General features: G+C 51.9%; 1 protein-coding gene across 1 annotated transcript in view; it reads right to left on the minus strand.

The window, feature by feature from the left end:
* Positions 1 to 26,416, minus strand: part of NUP210 (nucleoporin 210) — a 57,036-nt gene that overhangs the window by 9,053 nt on the left and 21,567 nt on the right. The window contains exons 10-16 of the mRNA XM_028478751.2: positions 19,858 to 20,003; positions 12,401 to 12,622; positions 10,203 to 10,376; positions 4,827 to 5,019; positions 4,217 to 4,323; positions 3,475 to 3,579; positions 3,193 to 3,388 (exon numbers count right to left, since the gene is read on the minus strand). Of these exons, the coding sequence (XP_028334552.2) occupies positions 3,193 to 3,388; positions 3,475 to 3,579; positions 4,217 to 4,323; positions 4,827 to 5,019; positions 10,203 to 10,376; positions 12,401 to 12,622; positions 19,858 to 20,003 (1,143 nt within the window). The remainder of the gene's footprint in view (positions 1 to 3,192; positions 3,389 to 3,474; positions 3,580 to 4,216; positions 4,324 to 4,826; positions 5,020 to 10,202; positions 10,377 to 12,400; positions 12,623 to 19,857; positions 20,004 to 26,416) is intronic.

Raw genomic sequence — 26,416 nt, forward strand, 5'->3', positions numbered from 1 at the left:
GGAGAGAGAACTGCTATAGCTCTTTGGGACCACCTGAAAACTGGGGATGTCAGCCTTGTCTTGGCCGGGAGAAGCCTAGAGTCTGTTGATGACAGGGACTGCACATCGTAGGACATTGCTAGACCAAGCAGGGGTTCGTAGGTTTCGCGAAAACCGACTCTGACGCTGGCATCCCACCTTGAGTCAGACAAGCGTGCTAGCCTCTGTTTGAATGCCTCCAGAGATGGGGAGCTCACTACCTGAAGTGGCAGCCTAGTCCATCACAGACGCTCAGAACCTCTCGTTCTTGGAAGAAGGGTCTCTCTCCGGCCACAGGGCTGCCCTCAGGGCTCACTCAAAATGTGTGGTGCAAGGTAAATGTGAGTAAAAAGGTGCCCAAGTTTTGTTGGCACTGCACACATTTTCCTGAACTTGAAATTTCCCTCTTTTATATAACAGGGGAGTTATTTTTAATATCCAGAGATAAAGCAAAAGAAAGGCATATTTCAAGCAGTTGGAATCATTTACAATGTGAGGTTTTCCCTTTAATGTTAAGGATTTGACAGTGAACACTTACTTACATGGAAGAGGAACGGCCAGGGAATTATTCTCTCCTTTATAGAGGGAATATAAGTGCCTGGGGGAGAGCTTCCTACCATCTCAGGCATCCAGCTGCCCCCAAGCTCCCGCTAACGACACATATTTGTCCACAGGTGCCAAGAGATGGCTTTTTCTTGCTCTGATCTATGGTGATAGACCCAAGAGGTCCCAACATCTGTAATTCTGCCTCTGAGAAAAACAGGAATGTTAGGACGTGCTTCCTCGCCCTTCACCAAGGGGCTGCACTGTGAGAAAGCATCCTTCCAACAAGACAGCTAAAGACCAAAGTCGCCCACTGGAGGAAAGTAAGAAAATGTCAGGAAAACAAAATAACAAAAAAACTTGATCATCCTAGAAAGACACATGCTACCAAAACTGACTCAAAAAGAAATAAACAATCTGGATAGACATGTAAGGAGTGAAGAATTTGAATTCATATCAAAAACTACCCATGAGGAAAGCCCGTGACCAGATAGATGGCTCCACTGGTTAATTCTACCAAACATTCAAGAGTTACTGTTACCAGTTCTATTCAGACTCTTCCAAAAATTAGAAGAGGGAAAATTTCTAAGTCATTCTATGAGGGTGATATCACCCTGATACCCAAACCAGACAAAGACATCACAAAAAAGAAAATCACAAACCAAAATCTCTCAGGAACGTGAACATAAACTCAACAAAATACCAGCAAACTTGAACCAGTTACACGTAAAAAGAATTATATATCATGAGCAAGTACGGTTTATCCTAGAATGCAAGGTTGGTTTAATATCTGAAAGCCAATTAATGTAACACATCATATCAATAGAATAAAAAACAAACAAAAAAAAGATTATTTTATGAGACACAGAAAAAGCATTTGACAAAATCCAACACCCTTTCCTATGTGTATGTGTGTAAGAATCGGGAGGTGATTACTAAGGTATTTGGGGGTTTTTTTGAGGCGATAAAAAACCTAAAACTAACGGTGGTGATGGTTGCCTGCATCTATGAATACACTAAAAACCACTGAATCGTGACATTAAATGGGTGAATTGTATGGTATGTGAAAGATACCTCAATAAAACTGGTATTAAAAATAATAAAAGTTGGCGAGGGTGCGGGGCATCTGTCCCTTAGCTACAGTCTCTGCCGTCTAGTTTACCGCAGTCCCCACCACGCCCTATTACCTCCGACGCTGAAGCTAAGCAACTGGTGCCCGTTAGCCCAGCTCTTCCCAGTATGTTCCTCACACCCTGCTCATTTGCCTCACTTACTCTACACCTGTCCCACTTCAGGGACAACTCATGTTGTGGCCACTGTATCAAGACAGTCAACAGATGCAAAAAAAAAAAAAGTCAGAGAAAGGGACCAGTGGGGAGTTATGGCTGGAAACCCTGCAGAGAGTGAGGTGACATACTCCTGATTCCCGGCTAGGACACACATTTACTGCACAACCATCGGCAGGGCAGCCGGGCTGTATTTCTGAAAGGAGATTGTGCGACCAGGTTTCTGTGAAGGCTAAGTCCCTGGAATGCGCGTTTTGTGCTCTCACCAGTGGTGAGGGCTCCCCCGCACGGACGTGCAGTGCTGAAAGCAAGCACGGGCGGCAGGATGGCAGGATGGCTCTCCCCTGGCTTCCCTAGCTGCACCACAGGAACCCCCACCATGCGTCAAGCACAGAGTGCCCCTGCCTCTCTCGAGTCCGGGACAAAGTCTCGCCCGGTGCTGGGATGACTGGAAAACTCCTCCAACACCTGGCAACCAGCCTTCACTAGAGGAAAGCCGGTCTTAGGCTCTGAGCAACCCAAAGGCCACAGCAGAGCTGCAATTTCAGGACACCGCATGGGCGTCACGGTCTCTTGGTTCTTGGCTGCCTGCAATTGTGACTCACAGCAGTGGTTTGACACACTCAGCGGTCAGAGTTTCCTTTTAAAGAACGTTCAGTTTTCACGACAGCATAATAACTCACTGGGCCAATATGCAGACATTTAGGATGTTGGTGTCTGTTTGCCTACACTCTTTGTCATAATTATAGGGCGAGGCTTTAAAAATAAAAAAAATTAAACGACCTAAATGCTCCACAGGGAAAGAATGGCTGAGTACAAATGACTGTGAGAAAATAATCAGCTAGGCTACATAGCAACACGGAGAACAAAAACCTTAGAATAAAAGCACTTGGGCTTCCCTGGTGGCGCAGTGGTTGAGAGCCCGCCTGCCGATGCAGGGGACACGGGTTCGTGCCCCGGTCCGGGAGGATCCCACGTGCCGCGGAGCGGCTGGGCCCCTGGGCACAGCTAGGGGGAGGGTCAGGAAAGGAACATGGAGAAACAGAAAAAGCCGATATGTCTTTTAAGGCAATTTCCTTATGGTTCTTATAGTGGCACTTACGTAATAATATTTTCATCTTAATTGAAAGGAAACCAATTAAGATGAAAATATTATTACTAGGTAATAATAATAATTATATAATTATTAAATTTAATTAACTAATCATTAAATTTAATTATTAAATTAAATAATAATAATAATTATTATTAGGTAACTACAGTGTGGGTAGTTTGTGGAGACAGAATACAAACCACAAAGGTAGCTCGTGAGTTTCACAAACAGTGAATCAGAGAATCTGAAGACTCTGCTCAACACACCAGCCGAAATTAAGTGCCAGCTTCTGCCACAATCTGTTCACTAAAACGAAAAGGAAGGCGGGGGCAGGGCCCACACTCACCGTGGCGATGCCCCGGGCTTCCTGATAGGCCACGCTGACCACATCTGCGCTGCTGGTGTTGAGGAAGAAGTAGCCAGAGCCTTCTCGGACGTGCAGCTCTGCCTGTTAGGAGGGGCCAGGCTGGTGTCAGAGGCCTGGGGTCCCCCAGGGGTCACGCCCAGGCAGCGGAGCAGGGGGGGAGGCCGTACCTGCACGCCCGGGTGGTTGTAGATGGCCACCTCTTCCGGACTGACCCTCACGTCCTCCACCAGCATGAGTTCGATAGAGGCCGACACGGGCATGAGGGGATGGTGCTGAAGGGGCAAAGCCAGCACTGTCAGATCCAGGGGGGCTGGGGGCCACCTCAGGCCGGCCCACGGCCTCCCCCAGAAGAGCAGGACGAGTGGCCCCAGGGGCTGGCGCCCCCCCCTCCCCGGGACCTCCTTATGTCGGGGACACGAGCCCAGTAACACCCATCGCGCGTTGAGACCGCAGCCCTGCGAGGCCTCCCAGAGTCCCGCCCAGGCGGGCACCCCGCCCCACCTGCCAGGCTCCTGGGCGCACGACTCGCACACACCCCAGGAAAGCGGGACGGCGCTGCAGGCGGGGGGAGCTGCGGGCTCAGGGGATGGGGCTGAACCAGCTGGGGCCGTAAGTCGGGCCGCGGCGGGGAAGAGGCTGCGGCCCGAAGGCCTGAGGGCCCCCGAGGCGTGCGCCCGAGACGGCACGTGGCGAGGCCCCTCTGCCTTTCAGCTGGGTCCCCCCGTTGCCTGCGTGCAGGGTGTGCAGCCGGGGAGACTGAGGCAGGGAGCCCGGTGAGGAGGCAGCCCTGACCAGGGAGCGGGGGGAGACCAGGGTGCAGCCCAGCGCGGGGCTCAGGACCCTGGGATGCCGGGCACAGCACAGGAGAAGCAGGAGGGCTCCCTGCCCCCCCAGGGCCCTGGTCAGTACCGGCTGCTTCGCTCTGGCCATGTCCAGGTGGGACTTCTGGTAGCCCGTGGCGGTGGCAGAGATGGCCGTGGTGCCCGAGGCCTGGTGAACTGAAATGGCCTGCAAACCTGAGTGCGGGAGAGAAAGCGGAGTCGGGTTTGGGCCCCGTTGCTGTACCTGTGAGGCAGCCCCTCCTTCCCTCTAATTTGTAGCTTTAAATCTCCCACAGCCCTAAAAATAGGTGACAGGCTTCGTTTACACTGTGTGCACCGTAAGGGTTAACGGGCCCTGAGCAAGGTTCCTGGGGCAGCTTAGAGGAGCTGGAGGAGACAGCTCAGCTCCCGGCCGTCGAGGGGTCTGTGATGGCAGCGTCACAGGGCCTCGGCGCCAGGCCGGTCTGTGTACAACCTGGGGTTTGAGACTCAGCCGCCGTGTGCCCTGAGCTGTCTCCCCATCTCCCACACAGAGAAGCCATTCCTACGTCACAGACGTGTGAGGATTAAAGGAGAGTCCTGAAGCTCCCTGAGCTTTAGTCCTGGACAGAGGGGGTCCCAGCCCTCCACCCACAGCCGCCAGCCCCTCTCGGCACGGGGCTCGTCTGTCTGGGGCCACTGCTCACCACCCGGCTCACCGTGCAACTTCTTTTGGCCGCTCCCATCGTCCCGGGACACCAGCTGTAAGGGCGGGTCCAGCTCGATGCTGGCCAGAGACGGCCTGGTGGACTCCCACTGGACGCTCAGCGAGCTGAAATTGTCAAACCTGCGGCCCTGCTGGTCATAGGCGGCCAGGTCCAGCAGGGGGTTGCGATGGCTGGAGACCGGAACCTGCAAAAAGCCGAGGTTACCCACCCACTGTGGCTGCGCCCCGGACTGGGCGGGGCCGCCCCTGACCACACGGTGCAGCGGACCCGCCGGCTGCCCTGTAAGCTCGTAGGGGTCCCGGTAAGCCAGTGGGGGGCAAGTCGCGAACGGATGGTCACTACTGCCAGCCGGCAAGGTGCCCCCCAGCCCTACGCAACCTGGCCTCCCGCTCCAGTCCGTGGTCCTCAATGGGGGCCTTGGTGGGGTCTGAAAGCATTTTTCGTTGTCACACTGCAGGGGGCGCAACTGGCATCTAGTGCGTAGAGGTTGGGGTGCTGCCGAACATCCCAGGGTGCACCGGGCAGCCCCCCAAGAAGGGAGGATCTGGCCCCAAATGGCAGCAGTGCCGAGGCTGGGGGACCCTGCCCTCGGCCTCCCCACCCGAGCCAGGCTGCTCTCCTCCACTCAGCCCTCCCCTCTCCAAATCCTGCCACCTCCCCCGGCCCCATGCCCACCTCAGCCCCTCCAGGACGCACCCCCTCGTGGTTTAACAGGAACGCCAATTACAACCCAAAGTGTCCCAGAGCCACTGGGATGGCAAAGCTTTCAGAGCCGAGTTCTCACCTGGCCTTGACCACCCCGCTGATGGCGGCTGCCATCCACCCACTGAGGGTGAGGACGGGTCCCGGGGGAGGGAAGGGACAGAGGTCCTCGGCGGCCGAGAGGCAGGCCCCTAGGATTCCACTCCAGAAGCCCACCTCCTGCTGTTCCTGCCGCGCACCTGCGCAGCTCTGCTCCTCAGAGCCCGTGGGGCAGCGGCCTCACTGCCCCGGACCGCGGTTCACCCCGCCCTCCCGGCCCGAATGGACGCCCGGGTCCCACAGCCTGGACTCAAACCCACCTCCGCCCAGGCAAGCCGCCCACTTTCTGGAGTTCCTCCACGTGAAGGGGCAATTGCACGAGATCCTCCTTCCAGGGCTCTGTTTTAAATAAGGGTCGCGTGAGAGCATTTTAACGGGCCCGGCTCGTGTCACTAACGTGTCACTCAGGCAGGAACCTGAGCTCAGCAGTATCCATACTTCACCAGGCACGGGTCCAGGAGGAAGGACTGGGCTTCTCTGGCCCTTGCAGTCAGGAGTGAGGGCATCACTTGCCTTGGCCAGTGAAATGCGACAAGTGACTCGTGACAGTTCCGGGGGCAGAAGCTTGAATGGTCAGAACGTGATCTGCCAGCTCTCCTTCTCCGCCCACGTTCAACTTGGGGGCCGCTCCGCCGCCCAAGTCTTGGAAGGAAGATAACGACGAAGCGGGGCCCCCGGCCCCCTGCGACGCCCACACCGCGTGAGCGAGAAGTGAGCCCTCACTGTGCAGGGGTGTCGGTACTGCTGCCGGGCTCACCTGGCCCGCCTGATGCAGTCAGCAAACTCCCACCTCCTTCGCCCCCGGAGAACTCTGGACCAAAGCAGGTCCCAAATTCTAAATGCAGAGCAACCATTGTGGACACGAGTCGGGAGCTGTGACTGTGAGCGAGGAGAACAAGGTGCGCATTTTAGAGGCTCCACTCTGTCCCCCAGACGCGACCCGGGGTGGAAAACTGACGTTCTTCCCTTCCTCCTCCTCCCCGGGGCGGGGCGGGGCGGGGTGGGGGGCATGAACAAAAAGCATCAATCATGCTCGCAGATTCACTGGTCCTGCCAAAGGCAAGAGCATCACCCCCAAACGGGGAGGCTGAGGCTCAGAGATGTTAAGTTACTTGCCCAAGGTCACACAGGTTTAGGGGTGGAACGCTCTGGTCTGACTTTAAAGCCCGCAGGCCTGGCCAGCCGCCGTGCAGCCTCTCCCCAGCACACGAGTCAGACGGCAGCTCCATTCAAGCCCCAGCCTGTCACCTTCTGGCAGGGAGCTGCACGGCTGATGCCCAGCTCAGAGGACTGGGGTCAGGCCGGAGTGCAGTCCCACTCTGTCACTCCGACAGGTCAGCCCCGTTTTAGTGCCTGGCCTCACCAGGGACCGACTCTGCAAACACGTCCTGGGCAGCCTCTGGCTTCGGAGACGTATAAAGTGAAACCGATTTGCACCAGATGTGTGGCAGGGATATGTCTGCCTCAGGGTCCCCTGGTGAGACCATACATCTCAGGGGCCACGCCTGACTGGCCTGCGGCTCTGGAATCCCAGCACGGATGGATCAAAAGGCAATTCTGTGTTTGAGCAAAGATCTACGACACACGAGAGCCAATTCAGAGCGGCGCTCGCTGCCCGACCGACACCTTTCAGCCAAGAGACACAACCCTGGGCTGACCCCGAGGTCACAGCCAACAGACGGCCAGACTCGGCTCCTTCAGCGAGTAGCCAGTGTTGAAGTACAGGAAAGAGGCACGTGGCTCTGACTGTTTTTTCCTTTGAAATTAAGAAGGTTTGGCCAGCCTGGGGTTGAACAGGCTGGAGCTGAGGGGGCTTTGGAGGAGCACCCGCTGTTCAGGCCTGACCACACCCCCGGCCCTGTCCTCAGCACCAGGCACGTGAGCCTGCAGAATAAGGGCAGGGGGCGGGGGGGTTGGGGAGGGGTCCCTGGGTCACTCCACCCACCGTTCACCGAGCTCCCACCACGAGCTGGGCCCTGAGAGAGAGACTCACGAAGATGAAAATGAGGACAGGCACAGCTCGGAGATGCTGCACTTCGCAGATTCCTCCGTTTTACAACCCCGTGTGTCGAGAGAGTCTGTCAGTGCCATTTTCCCAACTGCATTTGTTCACTTCATGTCTCTGGGTCACGTTCTGGTAATTCTTGCAACAGTTCAGACTTTTTCATCATTATTAGATGTACTCGTTAGGCTGTCTGTGATCAGGGACCTTTGCAGTTACCGCCATGACTCACTGAAGGCTCAGCGGTCGGCTAGCATAGTTTAGCTATAAAGTCCTTTTTAATTAAGGTCTGTACATTGTTTCTTTAGCCATAACACTATTGCACACTTAATAGACTACAGGATAATATAAACGTAGCTTTTATATGCCCCGGGAAACCAAAAAGCTCCTGAGACTTGTTTTATTGCGATATTCGCACTGTACTGCACGGTCTGGAACCGAGCCCACGCTGTCTCCGAGGTCTGCCTGTGCGTAAATTCTACAGCATTAGTTGATGTTAGGTGCTTGGGGGCGGGGAGGGGGAGAAGGGAACCGCGTAGGAAATGCTGAGTGGGGACCTTCAGATAAGGTCTAAGGCTGAGGAAGGCCCCCCACCCCGAGAAAGTAACGTGCGAATAAAGAGCTGTGGGCTCGGGAGGGAAACAATTCCAGCCAGGGGACAGCAATCCAGAACAAGGGACTGTCCCAGCATCCGAGCACTGACCGTGGGGGGAAGGTGACGGGCGGTCTCAGGGCCTGCAGGTCCACTCTGACTCCCCAGGTCCAGTCCCGCTTATTCCCCCAGTAACTCTGGATGTCACTGTCACCACTCAAAGGAGGCAGCTGCACAGCGGGGGGGACTCAGGCCGGGCCTGAATCCGGCTCCCCGGCGCACACACGGTGGACCCGGCAAGCCGGGTCTTCCAAGCATCCAGACTTATATGATGTCTTTCTTTCCACAAGGGATAATTTGCTGAGTACATAAAAGTGATTTAAAACGTAAAACTTTCAGAACATTCAACTCAACAGCCCCCAAAGTCTCTTCCTGAACACACACAGATTTTCACCTTAGGGAAGACGGTCAGCCGCTCCATGACATGCACACCCAGGCCTGGGATGGGGAGGATGCGGCACCATGGCAACGAGCCTGAGAAGGGGCCCTGGGCTCTGAGCCCGGGTCTCCTCCAGCAGGAGGATGCTCCCTGCAGGCCCGCGGGGCAGGGGAGAGGGCCCTGAGCCGCACACACAGACTCCTCACTTTAACCAGTGCCGTCAAGGCCCCAGTCCTCACGGGACCAGGGGAGGGGCTCACATGACTCAGAACTGAGGGGTGAGTGAAGCCCCCCACGATCGCCAGAGCAGCGGGAGAAGAAGCTGAACTAAGCTCACAAGGACAGGAGGCCCAGAGGCACGGGCCAGATGGTGGGCTTGTTCCCAAGTCCCAGGCCCTGGAGTCTGGTGCCTCCCCTAGAGCTTCAAAGGGATGCAACTTGACCAAACAGCAGCAGGAGGCGACTCCCAATCTCGCTGCCCCAGGCAGGCAGCTGGACACGCCCCGGGGCTGACTGCTGGCTGGGGCTGGGAGAGAAGCATCTGCAGGGCTGCTGAGGAGGCCCCAGACTTGGAGCTGGACAGACGTAGGTTCTGCCTGCGGGTCCAGCCCTCAGGGACGAGGAACAAGACACACACAGCGGTTCTGATCACTCTGTGGGCAGCAGGGATGCAGAGACCCTGGGCTGGCCCCGGGGCCTTTGCACTTGCTGTTCCACCTGCCTGGGGCACCCTGAGCTTGGCCCCTCTTGGCTGGCACCCCGAGCACGGGCGTGAGCCTGTGTGCCCTCCTCACAGGGGCCTTTCCCTATAGTCTGAGGTCCCCTGTCTCCACAGGGCTTCCCACCCTCCCATCCACCACGTCTGCTGTGGGCCCCCTGTCGGCTCCGAGGCGCGAGCCTCGCCTGCCCTGGGTACTCGGCGTTCCAGAACCTGACGTGTGCCCGGCACAGGGGGTGAGATCTAACAAACATATGCTGAGGGGTGAGAAGAAAGAAGCCTGGCTCCCTTCCGAGAAGGGCCGCAGCCGGCCAGCAGGGCGTGTGCATGCCTGACCCTGAACAGGGGGCTTCCAAATCCTCCACGTCCAGCCGTCCGGTCTCTAGGGTCTCAGGGGTGGAGGCTGGACTGCTGTCACCTCACATCCCTGCTGTCAGGGACCCCAGTGACTCTCTTCCCTCTGCTTGCAGTGACCTTGGAAACACAGCGCCATCCCCCGCACCGTGGAGAAGGCTACAGCCAGCCACTCCCTCGGCGACTCCTGCCTTGAGACAAGAGCCCCACCTTAACAGCCTCGAGCCACAGAGGAAAGCATCGAGATCTGTACAGATCGCCAAGTGCCCGCGCAGAGAGGCGGCAGAGTCCGGGCGCTGCCACCAGCAGCTGTGACGCAGGGGATGCCCCACCCCTCCAGGTCCCGGGCCCCAAGTGTCACACGCAGACAAGTGCCCACCGGACAAGGCGAGCGTAGGGCTGAGGGGGCAGCACCGGGCGTCGCCTGGCCTACCCCCGCCGCCTCCCCAGAGGCCACTCACCACCTGCTTGTTCTGCTGCAGCAGCGGGCAGGACAGGTCCAGCTGGGGGCTGGCGTAGACGGGCGCCAGGGTGAGCCTGGAGGGCGGCGCACACACGAACTTCACCACAGCGGGCTCCAGCGCCGGGAAGGGGTTTGTGATGCTGGGCCTGTTCCCCACCGTGAGGGCGATGACCTGGCGGAGCAAGAAGCAGCCATCAGACACCCCAAGTATGAGTCCCTGCCCCACCGGGAGCCCGCGGGACTCAGTGCGCTCTTCTGCAGAGCTGGGATGGTGGTGAGGCCCACATCGCAAGCGGGTTACAATGGTCCGGCGACACACGCCCAGGAGAGGGCTCCCTCAACATGCAAGAGACCTTCCGACAGGGGCCCTGGCGCCCTCTACTAACAGAACAGAACCACTGCCTGCTCCTGGGGCCGAGGAAGAGGTGGGGCGGGGGGACACCGTGCACCTTCCCGGGACCCTATGAAGACCCCAAGGCTGATTAGCAAATTGACAAGCTTGTGGGTTTTGAATGAGGAATCCATAGTGACCTGAAGACACCCATCACAACGAGGTGCAGGCGCTGGAGAGTGTGTCTGACGGGCTGAGCCCCTTGGGGAGGGACCAGCTAAGGGGTACGGAGGGCGGGGCCGGTGAGCAGGTGCTGGAGCCACAGCCCCGCCCTCCTTCCGGCTCTTAGAGAAGCTCAGTTGGAGGCTGCAAGGACGGAAATTAAAGGTGCAAGAAAAGACATGGAGATTTATGTTTGCTTTCAGAGCTGGGACCTCAGAAATCAAGCCCGGCCCGCGTTTTACGAGCCACACGGCTCACGGCCGGTCCTGAGGGAGTGGCCCCCGGCCCCTCAGTGACACTCACTTTCGCAGGCCAGAACCGTCCGGTCCAGAAGCCCCTCAGCCTTCCGGACCACGAGGCAGGACAGAGGGCATTGTCCTCGCTGACTCCCAACACCCCAGGAAGCGACCCCAGAGCACCAGGGTAGGGGGCCCTCGGGGCGACCCTGCTGAGGGTCCAACCCCTACGGTCCGAGGGGCACACAGATGACTGGGCCAAGCCAGGGATAAGAAACTTCTCTACATTAATTTTTGACTAAGTTTATTCTTACTGTGGTATTTATTGTTATGTGTTTATTTTTCTTATTCTTCAATTGATTTTGTAAAAAAAAAAAACAGTGAAGCCAGTGGAAGTGGGCCTCTCACTGTGCATCTCTTCCGCTCACACCAAGCCGGTCTCGGTGTGGCGGGCTTCATCAGGGTGCCTGGGGGCCGTGTGTGTGTGTGTGTGTGTGTGTGTGTGTGTGTGTGTGTGTGTGTGTGTGTGGACATCAACTGACATGCTTTGTACTAGTAAATAAACACAGAAAGGTGTTCTTCACTTCCCCCAAGAAATGGGCTCTCTCCTCTCTTTCTTCATTCATGCTGGCCTCCTCACCCCTTGCTTTCTGCTTCCTGGCACCCTGCGAATGGAGGGTTACACCCCTACTACAACCAGACAAGTGTGCAGCCCTGAGCCTGGGACGGCCAGGCACAGGGGAACGGAGGGGCGAGCTGCTGCTCTATCCAGCCGATGCCGGCCCTGCAGGGATCACAGGTGCATTGTGCTGAGTCCACCCAGGCTAATTTTTTTGGTTTTCAGCATTAAAAAAAAAATCGAGACACTTCATACACCTGAAGTTAATATAATATTGTAAATCAACTATATTTCAATCTAAAAAAAAGATTTCACAGAAGAAATTATTGGGATTCTCGGCTCATCCTGAAACACCGAAAAGACCTGCCCACCCTGGGTCTGCAGTCTCACTCACTTTGATATAATATCGATACTTGCCTGACCTGGGGGCCTCCGACTTTGCGAGCCCGATCTCATCCCACCCGGACTTGACAGCGGGGAGCGCTGACGCCCTGGAGCAAGAGGAGATCGCCCCGGGTGTGGAAAGAAAGGCAGGACTGGCCAGGCGTGTAGCGCGGTCCCGACTGCCGCACCCCGCTAGGCCCAGATGGTGCTCACCCCACCACCCCACCACCCTGATCCTCAGCCTTCCTGTCTGTGAAATGGGTACAGCAGCCACGGCCGCCTCTCAGGGTTGCCTCGAGGAGTGAGATAAAATAATGCCGCGAGGCACAGCGGGGTACTCGGGGGACGTGACTTTCCATCCCTCGCTCTGGGCAAGGTGGCTCTGGGGGTGGCCGCCCGCTCACCTGCTCGCCCAAGACCTGGCAGGTCACGAGGATCCAGTGTTGCTGGTGATTCCGGGCGGCAGGGGGCCCAAAGAGAGCCAGACCGACGCTGTCCATGTCCTCAGAGGTGACGTTGCGGAAGAACTTGGAAGGCTCCAGGACCCAGGGTCTGGGACCCCCCTCGAAAAGCATCTCCTTTGAGGAGCCGAGGGTCACCAAGGCGACAGAGGAGGGGTCCACAGCCTAGGGGAGAAAAGAGGGGAAGACTCAACGTCTCCCTGGGAGAGGCGAGCCTGCCAGGCTGGGGGGGCTCACTCCCTGGTCCCTGCTTTACTTGGTGTTCACTGGCCTGCCAGGAAATGATCTGTTTGGGCGTCTGTCTCCCCAGCTGGCCTATAGGCTCATTAAAGGAAACGCATGTCTGTTTCCTCTTGTATCTGCAGCATGATCTCAACCACATGGGAAATGAAAGACCGTACAGACAAACTGAAATATTTTTAAAAGAGTAAATTACAACTACACTGTGATACTATTTCTCTGCCATCTGATTAGCAAAAATCCAAAAGTCTGAGCGCACACACTGCTGGTGAGTCTGTAGGGAAACACGTACTCTTTTAGAAAATTAATTCACTTGTTTTTTGAGATATAATTGACACATAACATTATAATAGTTTCGTTATTAGTACAACAGTATTTTGATATTGGTATCTATTGCAAAATGATCACCACAGTAAGTCTAGTTAACATCTGTCACCACACAGAGTTACAATTTTTTCTTCTTGTGATGAGAACTTTAAAGATCTATTCTCTCAGCAATTTTCAACAACAGTATTACTGAGAGACGTGTTCTATCCCGCTGGGGAGACAGGAAAGTGGCACAACCCCAACAGAGGGAAATTTGGAAATATCTACTCAAATGACAGTCATATTTATCCCTTGTCCAAGCAACACTCCTTCCAGGAATGGACTCTGAAGATATGCCTCCATGAATATATAAAATATACGCACAGGGCTATGCAATACGGTATTATCTTTAAGAGTAAAAGCTTGGAAACAGCACAAACACCCATCAGCAGGGGCCTAGTTAGGTAAACTGTGGTCTACCCGTACGATGGAATGTCAAACAAAGATCTTCCCATGTGGATGTGGAGAGATTTGCAGGTTATTTTCGTTATTTTCCAAGCAAAGAAGCAAGGTGCAGAACAGGATATCTAGGATACTACCTGTGAGTAAGAGAGGAACGGGCAGGGCATAGGAACATATAATCGTTCTTGCTGACTTCTGCAAAAAGAGACACTGAAACTGTAAAATGGAAACTAATCAAAATAGTTTTTGACAAGAGGCAGGGAAGGGATGGAAGTGAGGCTTCTGGGTATACTTTGAATACAGGTTTAACTTGGGAACCACATAAACAACTTAGACAAAAAATAAGGTTAAAAAAAGAGAACCCTAAAACTGAGAAGAAATGGAAACATGATTCTACCTGTGACAGGTTGATCATCTCAATGCTGAGAAGACCAAACCTGCATCAATCCCCTCTTCTTGGACTAATTGACCTTAACCTGTTGTGAGTTCCAATATCTTTTAGGCCAAGAGTTGCAAACACCTGTTAGCCCCAAGGTGCAACTCTGATTGGCTGGTAATGGCTATGGGGGTGGGGATCTGTGCTCCTGAGGCTGAATCAGTGCTTGGAGATAAAGGCAGCCAGGATTGATTAGCAATGTCTGCAGTGGGCACAGACAGGCACACACAGAAGCTGTGCCTGCACTAGACCAGAGTCCACAAAGGCAGAGTGACTTCTTGTTCAGAATCACCAGTGTCCTAGGCACGTGGAGGTTACCAGGAACCCACATCAAGTGAGTCCTTGACAGCTTAATGCCCAGAACACACAGAATACCTGACAGTTACCTCCAGGCCCGGCTGCCCCAAGCCCTACTCACCCGGACCCCTTAAAGCCCTGTGAGTGTTCGTGCAGATCAGGGCACAACGACCCATCTCAGACCCGCTGCAGCGGAGACCCTGTGGGGATGTCATGAGCCTGGGCTGAGCCAAAGCCTCCCCTACCCAGCCAGTGCCAGTCTCCCCTGTTCCCTCCATTTTGGCCCACTGTGTTTGCCAGCCCGCTGCTGTGGTCATCTCTGCTGACCTGCTCAGACCCCGGATGCTCTGCTCAGCTCTTTCCATGCTTTCACCCCCATGGGGGCTGCTTCCCCCAACTGCCAACAGCCTGAAGCCCTCGCAGGTACAGACTGATAAGCACTCAGCTGTCACCGCAGTCCTGGACCTGGAGCAGTGGCCCAGCCAGATGCACCTCCATATGGAGAGGGAATGTCACTGCGTGACAGCCTTAAGATGTCACATACCCTTGAGGATGGAAGCGGGTCGGGGCAAGGTGATGATCTGCCGAGGCCTGTGGGGCTCAGGTCCCCTTGGTTGGGTGCTAAACCCTTAGTAAAGAGAGGGCATCACTTGTCAGTGAGAATTCTGTCCTTTTGACTTTTTTTTTTTGCAGTATGAATAATTTTCTGAATTTGCTGTCAGTTAGCTCTCCAGGCATCCCTCCCTGAACACGTGTGCACAGTTGTGTACACACACACAATTCCAAGGAGCCCCCCACAGACTCTATCTTGCTACATGCCCACCAAAGAAACCATCAACAGGGCCCTTTTCCTGCACGTGATGAGGGCCTTTGGCCCTTCCTCCCTGGACCACCCCTCCCTCCTCGAGACAGCTGCACGGCCTGCTCCCGTGCTTCACTCAGGCCTCTGCGCAAACCTCCTCCTCAGGGAGGCCTTCTTGGATCCCCTGTCCAAGGCAGGACCTCCTGTCACCTGTTACCTCCCTTCCCAGCTGGACCGCCCTTCTCACCACCTGCCATCACTTCCTGTGTGTTCTTAAGTGCATTTGCCTCTCTGTCCCCAAAGCTAGAATGAAGCTGTCACTCAGCTGTGTGACCTTAAGCAGGTTACTGTCTATAAGGTTCAGTCTGCCGTCCTATAAAATGGGTACAATGAGAACCCTGCCTCATGGGTTATCGCAGATTCAAGGGGGCATGAATGGGAGCCCTGAACACACATGTAGCATATGCTCAGTAAATGGCCCCCACTACTGTCAACTGTCACCCCCATTTTGCAGATGGAAAGAGTGAAGCCCAGCAAGTGGAAGCAACTCTTCCAAGTTCACCCAGCCGGCGGGCCTGGGTCTGTTCCGACTCCAGATGCCCTGCTCTCACCCATCTCATCACCACAACCAGAACAGCTCTGCTATGGACAAAGCAGGTCACTGTAAACCTTGCAGGAGGATTTTTTTCCTGACCAGCCCAATAGGAAAGATTGTGCAAAAGTACCACATGTCCTATAATTAAAGCTGGAGAATGATCAATTATCACCTTGCTGTGTAATTCTCTTCCCATCCTGGCATAAAAGTGTCACCGAACCGTGTGCCAGGGAGATAGGTGAATAATCAGCATGGCTAATGAAGGACACTGGTAAATCGTACCGGGGGTGTCAACACGCAGACCAGAACAGGCCAAGCAGGAGAGGAGGGTCCCCGCACCGCACTCGAGACCTTCTCTCTCAGGGACCCAATTTCCTGGTTTGCAGAACGGGAGGGCGTCTGGTCATCGAGAGGCCCTTAGCACCAGCGGTCTGCGTTTCCAGGAGATGGACTACCCGCCTCAGTCCAGGATCCAGAGAAAAGGAGAACGGAGGGGAGGGGAGGGGCAGTCGGAGGTGACAGTCCCCCCCGCCGCCCCGGCACCTGGCTGACCCAGAGGCTCCAGGGGGCACAGCCCATGCTGACATCACCGGGATGAAGGAGCCAGGTGGCGACCCCAGACCCCGGCACTCCAGGCCCCCAAAGGGTAACCCCCAGCTGGGCTGACAACGTACCCCAAACTGCTGCAGCCAACCGGGCTGAAGAGGAAGTGGGGTGTTGGCCGTGAAGGGAGTTAGGGAACCGGCAAGACAGCCCCCACTCTGTCTGCGGGCCAATGAGACAGAAGAGGTTACAGGTAAGTCGGGCCGGGGGGTGGGGTGGGGGGCTGGCGAGTGGCACCTAGAAGATCTAGGGAGGGTCTTTCTTCTGCCAGTGGTGGGGGCATCCTTACAATGTGCTTCCAAGACACGGCCACTCACCCTCCCCGCCAGCAGCAGGGGTCTCATGGGTGTGACTGTCCTTCCCTGACCTCACCCGCTGCCCACTGCTGCATGAGAACATCCAGCTCCTAACGCATCTAAACCCTCGCTCGACCTGACCCAGGGAGCCTCCACAGTCTCAGGCCTCACCCCAAGAGACACACACTCCTTCTGGTGCCCCACCAGCCAAGCCTCCTGCCTTCACACTCTCCTTCCGCTTCTGTGTTCATAGGTGACCTGTGCCCACGGGACTCTTCGTTACCTCTACTACACTCACTGTGTTTGTCTGCGCGTCTGCATTCCTCACAGACAGGCAGCCTCCCAGGGCACAGAGGGTGAGATATTTCCCTAGATCTGTCTCCCCACCCTGAGCCTTATACTAACAAAGCACCAGGGACTGTCTGCAGAGTGAACTGGCAAGCACAGGCTGCACAAGAACTGTTAGCTGCCTTTCCAGTTTCCACAGTCCTCTCTTCCTCAGAGAAAGAACTTCCATTTTATTAGGGTGGTAAATTGCCCAGCTGAAATGATTCCCCAGTCTCTTACAGCTAGCTGTGGCCAGCAGATTAAGTTCCGGCCAATGAGGTAAACTTCTGACAAGGCTACTACAGGAAACTAACTCGGCTGCGAGATGACCTCTTTCCCCTTCTGGCTATATGGAATGCAGATGTGATAGCTGCAGCTCCAGCAGCCACTTTACAGCATGAGGCAACTGTGAGGATGAAATCCACATATTAGGATGATGAAGTAGAAAGACAGAAACCTGGGTCCCTGGTGACTACAGAGCTGCCACACTAGACCTGTATGAAGTCTCTCATGTGAAAGAGGAATAAACTCTCTATTCACTAAGCCACTGTTATTTTGCGTATTGTTACTTGCAAATACACCTAATCTTAACAGATATCAAGGCACAAGACAGATGAGAGAAGAGACACATATCCTGTTCTTTTCCCTATAATTTCTCCCGTCAGGAAGCCACCTTTATTGGGGACATGTCCACCTTATCTTTATCCTTACATCCCAGCTTGGGACAGTGAGCTCAGGGGTTGGCCCCTGATGCTCCACCAAACACCCAGATAATCAGACCATGGGGTCATCTGGACAAGCACCCAGGAGGGGTCCTGAAGAACCTCCTACCCAGGCTCCGTCACACGGCTGGCTGTGGCAGGGCCTCCCCAGGATGAACACTGCCATCTTAGGGATTTTAGTTTTCTCTCAGCCCTGCTCCCTGAGCCCTCTCACCTCCAGGGTCCTGATCAGTGAGAGGATCTCGACCTTCCACTTTTATGCTGCCATCTTTCCATCCTCTACCCTCCCTATCACCCTTTCAACGCTTTACTTTTTCCATGGCATGCATATACAAAATACATTACTTATTAGTTTATTTACTGTCTGTCTCTACCTCTGTCTCTGCTACAACGTCAGCTCATGAGGAAAAGGATTTCTGTGTGGTTTTTTGCACTGTTGTACCCCTAACGTTTAGAGCAGGGACCGGCACCTATGAGTAGGTATTCATATATATTTTGGTTTGGGGGATCAGGAGACCTTGGATTCAGCCCTAGCTAGGTAACCCTGGACACATTTCCCCACTCATTCCTTCTAAATTAAACAACTCTTCTCAAAAAATTAAAAACAGAACTACCACATGACCCAGCAATTCCCATAAATACTTATGGGCATTTATCCAAAGGGAAGAAAAACACTTACTTTAAAGGAAATCTGTACCCCACGTTCATAGCAGCGTGATTTACAATAGCCAAGATATGGAAACAACTTAAATGCCCATCAGTGGATGAATGAATGAAGAAGATGTGACATATATAGATATAGATATGGATATAGATATATAGATATAATAGAATATTATTCACCCGTAAAAAGAAAGAAATTCTGCCATTTGCAACAACATGGATGGACCTTGAGGGTATCACACTAAGCGAAATAAACCAAGACAGACAAAGATAAATACCTTATGATCTCACTTATAAATGGAATCTAGAAACAAAAAAACAAAAACCACAAACTCATAGAAACAGAGAACAGACTGGTGGCTGCCAGAGGCAGGAATTGGGGGCAAAACGGGTGAAAGTGGTCAAAAAGTACAAACTTCCAATTACAAACTAATTAAGTCCTGGGGATGTGAGCTACAGCACGGTGGCTCTAGCTAACAACACTGTGCTGCATATTTGAAAGCCGCTAAGAGGGTAGATCTTTAAAGCTCTCAACACACACACACACAATTTGTAACAATGTGCGGTGATGGATGTTAACTAGACTTATTGTGGTGATCATTTTACAACAGATACAAATACTAAGGAAACTAACACAAGGTTGTATGTCAATTATATCTCAATAAAAAATCCAAAACAACCCTTGGTTGTCATCTGCTCTGTATCAGGCAGTATGCCCAGGGCTAGGGGTGCAGCAATGAAGAATTCTTATGTCACTGAGCCTGCTTCTAATGGCCGAGGGGGAGAAGAAAATGCATCCCAAATCAAGGGGACCAGAGGTATCCTAGAAGCTGGGACTGGTGCCCGGGGAAATGCAAGTGCTGACTGGCCCAGCCTGGGAGGCCCGCCCCACAGGAGGGGCGGGCCCACGCTCCCCGGGCCTCCCGAGGGAGGCTGCCTGGACGCACCCTGGAGGAAGGGCCAGGTCTTCCTTGTTCACACGGTACCAGCTAACCCTTACGGAGCGCTCAATACCTCCTAGGGACGGTTCTCAGCCCACTTGGTTCGTTAGCTCAGCTCATCCTCACCACAACCCTGGGAGGCGGGTGCTGTATTAGCCCCATTTACAGGCAGGGAAACTGAGGCCCAGGGAAATTACATCAGCCAAAGTCACAGAGTTGGTGTTGGACCTGGATTAAAACTCGGGAGTTGGTGTCAAACAAAGGCAGCATGCTCGGAGTAGGAACACGCTAAATGCCTCCTGCAAGGATACGCACGGGGGACCCAGACGCTGATGGTTACCTGGCATCAGGTGAGTGGCACGTCCAGACCTGACCCAGGGCCCCGAGGCCCCAGAATCTGCACCACGTGCCAGGGCCACTGTCCCCACCCCAGGGTTCTATGGAGAGCCTGCAGGGTGACTCTCTACTGGACCAGGAGCCCCTCTGTCCCGATCCCTGTGGGAATCATTTCATTCACAAGGATGTCGGCACTCACTGTCTGCCATCAGGGAGGCCCTGCTCCTGCTTCACACTCCTGATTTCAGCTTGACAATCACCTCTGTAGCTGTCCCAAAAGCTATTCTGAACAATCAGTGTTTTAACACACACTCACCAGAGCAGGTGGATAATTTGCATCAGGGAAGCGGGGGAGGGCAGGGCCTGGGGCTCACCTTGAGGGGCAGGTAGGCGGCAATGGTGATGCGGGCGCTCAGGTGGATGTGGCCGTGCTTGTAGCTCACAAGGAGCGCGGTATAGCCCTGGGCCTCTGCCCTCACCGTGACACCGCTGCAGTGCTCGGGCCCCGGCCGCAGCCTCCCTGCAAGAAGAGAACCACGAGGTCACTGAGACCTTGCCTCTGCCGGGAAAGACAGGACAGGCTGACCGCCCTCTTCCATTCTGGGCTTGAAACGAATCTTTTTAACTTACCGTTTCAAAGTATAATTCCCATACCAAAAAGCACAGGACACACTGTAAGCACACAACTCACAATTCTTCCCCCACAAGCTGAACACGCTGTGCTTCCAGGACCAGGATCAAGAAACAGTATGACCCGCACGCTACCTCTGGCACCTCCTGTGGACCCCTGTGGTCAGGAGCCCCGCCCCAGAGGAAAACCACTGTTCACTGGCTCCTAAGAGCACAGCTGAATTCTGCTGGCTCTGGACTCCATACGAAGGGAGCTGCCTTGGGACCTGCCCTCTTCCACTCAACACCGGTGGTGAGGTTCCACCTTACGTTTCGCACGCTGTACACCTTCCACTCACGTTTGTGCGTTACGCTGCTGTGTGAACTGACAGCGGTTTCTCCACGCTACAGGGACCACGCGGGGCCGCGACGAGTCGCGCTGCCCTGCGCGTGTGTGCGTGCTTCTCTGGGGACGTATTCACCTCTTCGGAGGGGTGCACCCCGAGGAGTGGGAGCACAGATACTGGGTGTGTGTGCTCAGCTTCCGTCATTATTATCGCCAGTTATCTTTCCCCAAATGGCTGATGGACTTATGCTGCCTCTAGCGGCTGTGAAACATCCTTGGTAAATATCGTCCATCTTTTATTAATTTAAAAAAATTCGGGTCAAATACACATTAACGTAAACTTTTACCATGGTAACAACGTTCCCAGTTCAGTGGCATTAGGTACATTCACCCTGTTGTGAACCAGCATTACCACCCATCCCTAGACCACTCTTCATCTTGCAAAACTGAAACTCTGGGGCTTCCCCGGTGGCGCAGTGGTTGAGAGTCCGCCTGCCGATGCAGGGGACGCGGGTTCGTGCCCCGATCCGGGAAGATCCCACGTGCCGCGGAGCGGCTGGGCCCGTGAGCCGTGGCCGCTGAGCCTGCGCGTCCGGAGCCTGCGCTCCGCAACGGGAGAGGCCACGGCGGTGAGAGGCCCGCGTACCGCAAAAAAAAAAAAACAAACAAAAAAAACCACTGAACCCATTAAATAAAACTTCCCAACCCTCACCCCCTCCAGCTCCTGGCAACCACCGTTCTACTGTCTATATGAATTAATGCTGCTATAAACATGGACATACAAATATTTCATCACGATTCTGCTTGCAGTTATTTTGGGTATACACCCAGAAATGGGATTGCTGGATCATGTAGTGGTTCCATGTTTACTGTTTTTTTCTTTATTTTTTTGGCTGCATCGGGCCTTAGTTTTGGCACACGGGATCTTCGCTGAGGCACAGAGGATCTTTCACTGTGGCACGCAGACTTCTCTCTAGTTGTGGCGTGCAGGCTTCTCTCTCTAGTTGTGGCACCGCGCTCCAGGGCACATGGGCTCTGTAGTCTGTGGCATGTGGACTCTCTCACTGAGGCCCGCGAGCTCAGTAGTCGTGGCACGCGGGCTTAGTTGCCCCAGGGCATGTGGGATCTTAGTTCCCAGACCAGGGATCAAACTCGCGTCGCCTGTGTTGGAAGGCGGATTCTTTACCACTGGACCACCAGGGAAGTCCCCCATGTTTAATTTTTTCATGACCCTCCGTACTGTTTTCCACAGTGGCTGCACCATTTTACATTCCCACCAACAGAGCACAAGGGTTTTAATATCTCCACACCCTCACCAACACTTGTTTCTTTTGTCTTTTTGGTAGGAGCCATCCTAAAGGGGTTTAGGTGGTATCTCACTGTGGTCTTAATTTGAATTTATATCATGATTAGATATGCTGAATTTATATCACGATTAGAGATGATCTTTTCATATACTGGTTGGCCATTTGTATATCATCTTTAGAGCAATGTCTATTCAAGTCCTTCATCCATTTTTTTCATTAGGTTATTTGTTTTATTATTGTCAACTTGTACTAGGAGTTCTTTATATATTCTATAAATTTATTTATTTATTTTTGGCTGCACTGGGTCTTCGTTGCTGCGCACGGGCTTTCTCTAGCTGTGGCGAGTGGGGGGCTACTCTTCGTTGTGGTGTGCGGGTTTCTCCTTGCGGTGGCTTCTCTTGTTGCGAAGCACCAGCTCTAGACGCCTGGGCTTCAGTAGTTGTGGCACACGGGCTCAGCAGTTGTGGCTCGTGGGCTCCAGAGCACAGGCTCACTAGTTGTGACGCATGGGCTTAGTTGCTCCGCAGCATGTGGGATCTTCCTGGACCAGGGATCGAACCCATGTTCCCTGCATTGGCAGGCAGATTGTTAACCACTGCGCCACCAGGGAAGTCCCATATATTCTAGATATGAACCCCATATCAGACATATGATTTGCAAATATTTTCTCCATTCCATAGGTTGCCTTTTATTTTTCAGACTTTTTTAGAGCAGTTTTAGGTTCACAGGAAAATTAAGAAAAAGGCACAGAGATGTCCTATGTACTTCCTACCCTCATATATACATAGCCTCCCCCATTATCAACATCCTCTCCCAAAGTGGTACACTTGTTACAACCGATGCTCCTACACTGACACACCACAATCACCGGAAGTCCACAGTTCATATGAGGGCTTCCTCTTGGTGTTGTACATACTATGGGTTTTCACAAATGTGTAAGGACATATATCCATCATTATAGTATCACACAGAGTATTTTCTGGACTCTCTATTCTGTTCCATCAGACTGTAAGTCTGTGCAAATGCCACTCTGTTTTGATTACTGTAACTTGTAATAAGTCCTGAAAATGGGAAGAATGAGATCTCCAAGTTTGTTCTTTTTTCACCATTGTTTTTGCTATTCCGGATCCTTTGAGATTCCATACGAATGCTATTTTTCTGAATTCATTTTACACCTAAGAGTTTTTTTGGTGGAATCTTGAGGGTTTTTACATATAAGATCATGTTATTTGCAAACAGATAAGTTTACATCTTCCTTTCCAATTTTGGGTCTTTCATTTCCTTTTCCTGCTTAATAGCTCTGGCTAGACTTCCAGTATTATGTTGAAGTGGTGATAGCAGGCAACCTTGTCTTGTTCCTGATCTTAGGGTAAATAAAAGCTTTCAGCCATTCTCCATGGAGCATGATGTTAGCTGTGGGTTTTTCTTATATGGCTTTTATTACGTTCATGTAGTTTCCTTCTATTCCCAGTTTGTAGGCTGATTTTACCATAAAAATCTTTTGAGATTTGTCAACTGATTTTTCTGCATCAGCTGAGATAATCATGTGGTTTTCTTCCTACATTCTGTTAATGTGGTGTATCACGTCAGTTTTAGACTACTGAAACAATGCATTCCAGGAATAAATCCCACCTGTTCATGGTGTTTAATCCTTTTAATATGATGCTGAATGCAGTTTGCTAGTATTTTGTTGAGGGTTTGTCCATCCATGTGCATAAGGGATATTGGTCTGTACTTTGCTTGTAGTATCTTTGTCTGGCTTTGGTATCAGGATAATGCTAGCTTCACAAAATGAGTTAGGAAGTGTTCCCTCTAATTTTTTAGAAGAAGGATAAGTGTTAGTTCTTTAATTCACCTGTGAAGCCATCAGGTCCAAGGATTTTGTCAGGAAGCTTTGGATTACTGATCCAGTCACCTTGCTAGTAATGAGTCTATCCAGATTTTCTATTTCTTTGTGACTCGGTCTAGGCAGGTTTTGTATTTCTAGGAATTTGTCGTGTTATCCAGGTTACCCAATTCGTTAGGGTGCAATTGTTCATAATCCTTTTTACTTCTCCACAGTCAGTGATAATGTCTCCACATTCACTTCTATTTTAATAGTTTGTCTCCTCTTTTTTTCTTAGTCAGTCTAGCTAACAGTCTGCCAACTTTGCTAATCTTTCCAAAGCACCAACTTTGGGTTTTGTTGATTTTCTCTATTGCTTTCCTAGTCTCTATTTTATCTCTGCTCTAATCTTCATTGTCAGCGTCCTTCTGCTAGCTTTGGGTTTAATTTGTTCTTCTTTTTTTTAGTTCCCCAAGTTGTATAAAGTTAGGTTATTGATTTGTGATCTTGTTTTTTAGTGTAAGCATTTATAGCTATAAATTACCCTCTTAGCACTGTTTTGCTGTGTCCCTAAGTTTGGTATGTCCTGTTTCGTTTTCCTTCATCTCTAAGTAATTTCTAATTCCCCTTGTGATTTCTTTGACAAAATTGTTCTTTATGAGTATGTAATGTAATTTCCACAAATTTGTGAATTTTCCACTTTTCCTCTGTTACTGATTTCTAACGTCCTCCCATTGTGGTTGGAGAAGATATCTTGTATGATATCTATCTTTGAAAATCTACTAAGACATAAATTGTACTCTAACACGTGGTCTGTCCTAGAGAAGGCCCCACATGCACTTGTGTGTTGTGTTGGTGGGTAGGGTCGCACGTGTCTTAGATCTGGTTGGTTCACTGTGTTGTTCAAGTCCTCTACTTCCTCGCTCATCTTCCGTCTGGTTGTTCTATCCATCCCTGAGAGTGGGGTATTGAAAGCTCCAACTATTATTTAGAACCGACTATTTCTCCCTCAGTTATGCCCATTTTTGCTTCATAGATCTTGATGATCTGTCATTAGGGGTGAAAATGTTTACAGTTTTATCTTCCAGCTGTACTGAATATACAGTGTTTTCTTTGTCTCTTGTAACAATTTCTGATTTAAAGTCTATTTGTCTAATGTTAGTATAACCACCATGCTCTCTTATGGTTACCGTTTGCATGGCATGGACTGTCTTTTTCAATCCTTTCATGTTCAAATTTTGTGTCTTTTTTTCCATTTATTTTTAATTTTTGGCTGCATTGGGTCTTCGTTGCTGTGCGCGGGCTTTCTCTAGTTGTGGCGAGCGGGGCTACTCTTCGTTGTGGTGCGTGGGCTTCTCATTGCGGTGGCTTCTCTTGTTGTGGAGCATGGGCTCTAGGCGCGCAGGCTTCAGTAGTTGTGGCTCATGGGCTCAGCAGTTGTGGCTCGCAGGCTCTAGAGCACAGGCTCACTAGTTGTGGCACGTGGGCTTAGTTGCTCCGCGGCATGTGGGATCTTCCCGGACCAGGGCTGGAACCCGTGTCCCCCGCATTGGCAGGCGGACTCTCAACCACTGAGCCACCAGGGAAGGCCCTGGGATCATACATTTTTATCCATTCTGCTAATCTGCCTTTTGTTTGGAGAATTTAATCCATTTACAGTTAAAATAATTACTAAAGACATTTCTTTTATTTTGCAGTTTGTTTTCTATATGCCTTTTGGCTCTTTTGTCCCTCATTTCCTGCATGGCCATCTTCTTTTGCTCTTAGCTGATTTTTTGTAGTGAATCATTTTACTGCCCTTCTCATTTCCTATTGTGTATATTTTATGGCTATTTTCTTTCTGGTTATCATAGGATTACATTTAACATCCGAAAGTTATAATGGTCTAATGCCAACTTACACCAGCTTAACTTCAATAACATATAAAAACTCTGCTCCTGTACAGCTCTGGCCCCACCCCCTTTCAGTTACTGATGTCACAGAATTACATCTTTATGCATCGTGTGTCCAAAAACAGACTGTGTTTTTAAAAAATACATTAGTCTCTTAAATCAAGTAGAAAACAAAAAGTGGAGCTACCAACTGAAGTTACAATAGCACCAGCTTTTCTAATCATCTGTGTATTTACTTAATTTCTTCACGGGGCTTTGTCCTTCATTTCAACCTGAAGGATGCCCCTTGTTGCAGCCAGGTCTGGTGGTAAAGGTCGCTCAGCTTTGGTTGATCTGGGAAAGTCTAAATTTCTCCCTCAGTTTTGAAGGACAGTTTTGCCAGATATAGGATTCTTGGTTGACAGCTTTTTTCCTTCAACACTTTGAATATATCAAGCCCACGCCGTCTGGCCTCCAAGGTTTCTGATGAGAAATCTCCTGATCTTACTGGAGAAAATCAGATGAAAACTAACTTCCTCTCAGCTCTACAGATGCTAACAACATACCTTCACACCCAGGCCAGGTCTCTACTCGGCTTCCATGCAGTTTCTTCATATACATTACTTCCTGGAGCCGACAGCTCTTAGAATTGATAGTAAATGAATTCCCTGTTTTTTTTTTTTTTTTTTTTTTTGAAGAATCGCTCTGTAATTGCACAGGGACGGCCCACAGGTGTAGCAGGAAGGACCACACAGAGAACACCTGGATTCCAGGTCTAGCTTTGCTCAAGCCAAGCGGTCCTTGCTGAGTTACTTGTTATAGGAATCATCACAGAGAGCTAGGCAAACAGAAGGCATTTGTGTTTTCCTCTTTTAATCCCTAGATCAATTGTTTCCAGACTCCAGTATTTTCCGGACCAGCAAAATTGTTCACTTTGTCTTATTGGACTGCTCGGTGAGCCGCTGGAATAGATAA

Source organism: Physeter macrocephalus, chromosome 18 (genome assembly GCF_002837175.3).
Source record: "Physeter macrocephalus isolate SW-GA chromosome 18, ASM283717v5, whole genome shotgun sequence".
In the NCBI taxonomy this organism is placed as follows: Eukaryota; Metazoa; Chordata; class Mammalia; order Artiodactyla; family Physeteridae; genus Physeter; species Physeter macrocephalus.